General features: G+C 38.7%; 1 protein-coding gene across 2 annotated transcripts in view; it reads left to right on the forward strand.

Annotated features, from left to right (window-relative positions):
• Positions 1–4,226, forward strand: part of LOC107658226 (speckle-type POZ protein-like A) — an 11,348-nt gene extending 7,122 nt beyond the window's left edge. For both annotated transcript variants that reach the window (XM_016446690.1, XM_016446689.1), the window contains exons 7-12: positions 386–563; positions 988–1,043; positions 1,141–1,263; positions 2,151–2,293; positions 2,392–2,445; positions 2,917–4,226. In XM_016446690.1, the coding sequence (XP_016302176.1) occupies positions 386–563; positions 988–1,043; positions 1,141–1,263; positions 2,151–2,293; positions 2,392–2,445; positions 2,917–3,061 (699 nt within the window). In that variant the 3' untranslated portion in view covers positions 3,062–4,226. The remainder of the gene's footprint in view (positions 1–385; positions 564–987; positions 1,044–1,140; positions 1,264–2,150; positions 2,294–2,391; positions 2,446–2,916) is intronic.
• Positions 4,227–4,451: the final 225 nt, after the last annotated feature.

Consider the following 4,451-nt stretch of genomic DNA (forward strand, 5'->3'; position numbering starts at 1 on the left):
CTACAGTTGCGCTACATTTTCAAACTGAAGCTTGGCATCATGTGTTGATTTGCAGACATGCAGCCCATGATCTCAGCCTCTCTGAATTTGATTCACATTAAATGAACCAAGCCGTTCTCAGAAGCTAAAAACACTTTATCATAAACTACACGTGTAAATGCCACACTTCACTCTGACACTGGTAAAGCAAATATTTATTTAATTGAATCAAACTAAGCCATATTGCGATATTGATTTGCAGCCCTAACTGCAAAGTAACATGCATAAAATATGCATTAAAAAACATGCTATAATAAATAACAGAACAGTTTGATGGCTTTTCAGTAAATCACATTGCGTAACCAGACCAAGTGGTTTAATTGGACTTATGATGTGTGTTAATTAGGTAAGTGTTGTCCAGGACTCTGTGAACATCTCCGGACAGTCCAACATGAACATGTTGAAGGTTCCGGAGTGCCAGCTGTCCGATGACCTGGGTAACTTGTGGGAATGCTCACGCTTCACGGACTGCACTCTATATGTGGGAGGGCAGGAGTTCAAAGCCCACAAATCCATCCTGGCAGGTGAGTTTAATCCAGACCCCCCAGCCCTGCTGACCACATCATCTCCATGTCCTCCTCTCATCCCAGCGACGCTAGCTCAGCACCCACCCTTCAGAGGGGTTGTGTTTGTGTGTGGGGAGACAGTTTGTGTGACCTTGGCGGTAGTTTTTTTTTTTTACTTTCTGAGGTCGTAATTCTTCAATATGACAGATCTAGATTCATCACTGAAAATCCACAGTGTGATCCACAGCTAATGTCCTTAAAGGACGACTGGGTTTATGAATGTGACTTCTGGCTTTTTGTTTATTTTTGCTGTGTAGATTGACTCACAGGTTAGGAATAATCTAATGAAAACTGGACACTTGTGTCATTTGTTTTTGACTGTAAACACATATCGAGAGATGCTCAAATAATGTGACTGACAAATGTATTTCTTTCTTGACAGCGAGGTCACTGGTCTTTAATGCCATGTTTGAACATGAAATGGAGGAGAGTAAAAAGGTATGCATTTGATGCTCTTTATATATTGCAGTATTGGTTTAGATACGCTTGCCGTTGTGCAGCGTACGAGTTCCTAAGCTACTTTTTCTTCTTGCAGAACCGGGTGGACATCAGCGATGTTGAACCAGAGGTTTTCAAAGAAATGATGGGCTTCATATACACAGGAAAAGCACCAAATTTAGAGAAAATTGCTGATAGTTTATTAGCCGCAGCTGATAAAGTAAGTCTGAAGTTTTATTAAATCTTGAAATAATGTTAAATGCATTGAGTTTAATTTAATTTTAAGCATCTGTTGGTGTTTTTTGTTTGTTTAGTTTTTTTTATGTGTTTTATTTCATATTGGGATACACTACCATTCAAAGGTTTGAGGAGTTTGAAAAAGTATTACTTTTATTCAGCAAGGATGAATTAAATTGATCAAAAGTGACAATACATTTATAATGTTATAAAAGATTTGTTTCAAATAAATGGCAAACTTTCTATTCATCAAAGAGTCCTAAAAAAAAAAAAATCCCGGTTTTCACAGAAATCTATCTTCCTACACTGATAATAAGAAATGTATCTTGAGCTCCAAATCAGCATATTACAATTATTACTGAAGGATCATGTGACACTTAAAACTGGAGTAATGATGCTGAAAATTCAGCTTTACCATTACGGTTTAAAATATATTGAAATAGAAAACAGTTATTTGTAATATTTGACAATATTGCTGATTTTATTGTATTTTTAATCAAATACATGCAGACTTTGTGAACATAAGATACTTCTTTACTTCTTTAAATACAAAGAATTTTTGAGCTAGATTTTCAGCGAATAAAGACTTAAATTTTGCTCTGTTTGTCTCAGAATATAGTAGTATTTCAGTAATGCTTTTATGGTGCGTTTTCCTTTTTGAAGATTAAAAGCTTCAGAAAATGGACCGGTAAATGATTACAAATGTATTATTTTGTGTTGTATGGAGGAAAGAAAGTCATACAGGTTTGGAACAACATGAGGGTGAATAAATGCTGACAGAATTGTCATTTTTGGGTGAGCTAATGCTTTAAATGGCATCGCAAACCTTTGAGTGTTGTTCTGTATAAGTCATGTGTGTCGTTTTCTCAGTACGCTCTGGAGCGCTTAAAGGTCATGTGTGAGGAAGCCCTTTGCAACAGCCTCTCGGTGGAGAACGTGGCAGACACCCTCATCCTGGCCGACTTGCACAGCGCAGAGCAGCTCAAAGCACAGGCCATAGATTTTATCAACAGGCAAGCTCCGCCAAAGAAACTCTGCTTGATAAATTCCTGCTGCCATGGCTGTTTACCAGCCTGAGAATGAGAGTATTTTTCTTCTATCTTATCCATAGGTGCAGTGTCCTCCGACAGCTGGGCTGTAAAGATGGGAAAAACTGGAATAGCAAGTATGTAATTAGCTGATATGTGTGACACAAGATTAATACCAAGCTCTTATCTGCTCTCTTAGATGCATTAGAATTCATTGTTTTAGGTTCTGGGCAGCCCGAGCTGCTTGGCTGGTACCCACAGCCCGCATATCTCCTGATACCAGTTATTAATAGACTCTGACTGTCTGAAACGTCAAGGAAGAGAACATTTCTGCATTATAAACATATCACAAAGTCAGTATTATAGATCCCTGGCGCCCTGCTGATCGTATTTTTCAGAACAGCAATAACTACTGCATTAGTGCATGCTTATTCGGAGGAAATGGCCTTTTGTATAAATAGACAGTTGCTTGAGTCTCCCATATGCACCATTGAATCGAGCCTCTTACCTTATTTTTTTACTCCATTAAACTGGATTAATCCACATTGCTGTTATCGATTTTTAATGTCTTGTGTTAACACTGAAACGTCTTCACCCTCTCCTGACAGTCATGCCACGGACATAATGGAGACCGCGGGCTGGAAGTCAATGATCCAGTCTCATCCTCACTTAGTGGCGGAGGCTTTCCGTGCACTCGCGTCAGCACAGTGCCCCCACTTCGGTCTGCCCAGGAAGCGCCTAAAACAGTCGTGACGATGTTCCTGCTTCTCTCTTGGGCCTGTCCTGGGGCAAAAGCCAGAAAACTGCAGAGTTTTGACTCTATCCCATTGTCATCCGACCTGACAGCATGTGACTGGGACAGGCTGGCTTCTCAACGGCAGCGAAAGCTGTTCACACCCTTCCTGAGCGATGGGTTCGGCATCTGAGCTTTATTTTGCGAATCTTTCTGTCACTTCAAACAGCCTTAAACTATCTGCCATGACTCTTGTGTGGAGTATTTGAATTCTCTCAGTTCTACTCTGTGCCTGCCTTGTCCCATGAGACCAGGCCTCTTCCCTGTTGCACTAGTTCCCAAAGTCTCGCTGTTTTATATGGCGCTTTCTAGGAATGCGTCAGGAGTTCAATCCATGGGGAAATAGTATATACTCCTAATGTTTAGTTGTGCGACTAGACATTAAATAAATGTTAACACAATGAGTGCAAGGTAATTTCTTTACACTTTTTGAAAAGATAGCTATGCCCCATATTGATGGCACGATTTCTATGTAAAGACACAGTTTAGCCAGGGGGGGAGGAGAGAATACTAGTACTATTCCATATTGTGGGAAAATATGCATTTCAGATATTTGTATTGATGTTTGTAACAAGGAATTATTGTTTCTGTCCTGCCCCTTGACCTGTGATAACATTCAAAGTGTCATCTATTCACAAGTTTACAAACGACTACATTTTTGAGACTCAATAGTGTTGCTTCCCTTAAATTGGTCTGCCAAATACAGACAAGTAGTTTGAAGTTGTCTGGCCCATAATTGCATTTGTGTAACCTGATTGAACTAGTCAAGACAATCCATCTTCGCACACACTGTCCTCTGTGATCAGGAAATATTTGGATGCTGAGCATCAGTGTGGCATTACTGAGTATGTTATATGGATGGACTGATGAATGTGTGATTGGGAAGTACAGAAAGATTGGTTGTCATCGATCTATCAGAGTTTTGTTTTGTTTTGAGCTGTGGTGTTACAGTCGAACCGACAGTGATTTGGGCGACTCTACATTGTCATGCTATACTGACTTATTTTGTTAAAGGACATGTTTTGTGAAGATGTCTGGATTTTGTTCCATCTTTTAAAAAAATATTGTCTGCGAGAATGCCTGCATTAACTCATTAAAAAGGTTTTTCAGCATTCAGTGGTGTTTTTATGTATTATTTTATATAATACACTTTCACTCAAAAGTTTGGGGTCGGTAAGATTTTTTTTTTTTTTTTTTTAAACGAGTCCGTTATGCTCACCAAGACTGAATTTTATTTGACCAAAAATACAATAAAAGCAGTAAAATTGTTTTAAAAAACCTGTTTTCTATTTTAATATATTTTGAAATGTAATTTATTCCTCTGATGACAAAGCTGAATTTTTTTCATCA

The sequence above is a fragment of the Sinocyclocheilus anshuiensis genome, unplaced genomic scaffold (assembly GCF_001515605.1).
Source record: "Sinocyclocheilus anshuiensis isolate Anshui unplaced genomic scaffold, SAMN03320099.WGS_v1.1 scaffold263, whole genome shotgun sequence".
NCBI lineage: Eukaryota > Metazoa > Chordata > Actinopteri > Cypriniformes > Cyprinidae > Sinocyclocheilus > Sinocyclocheilus anshuiensis.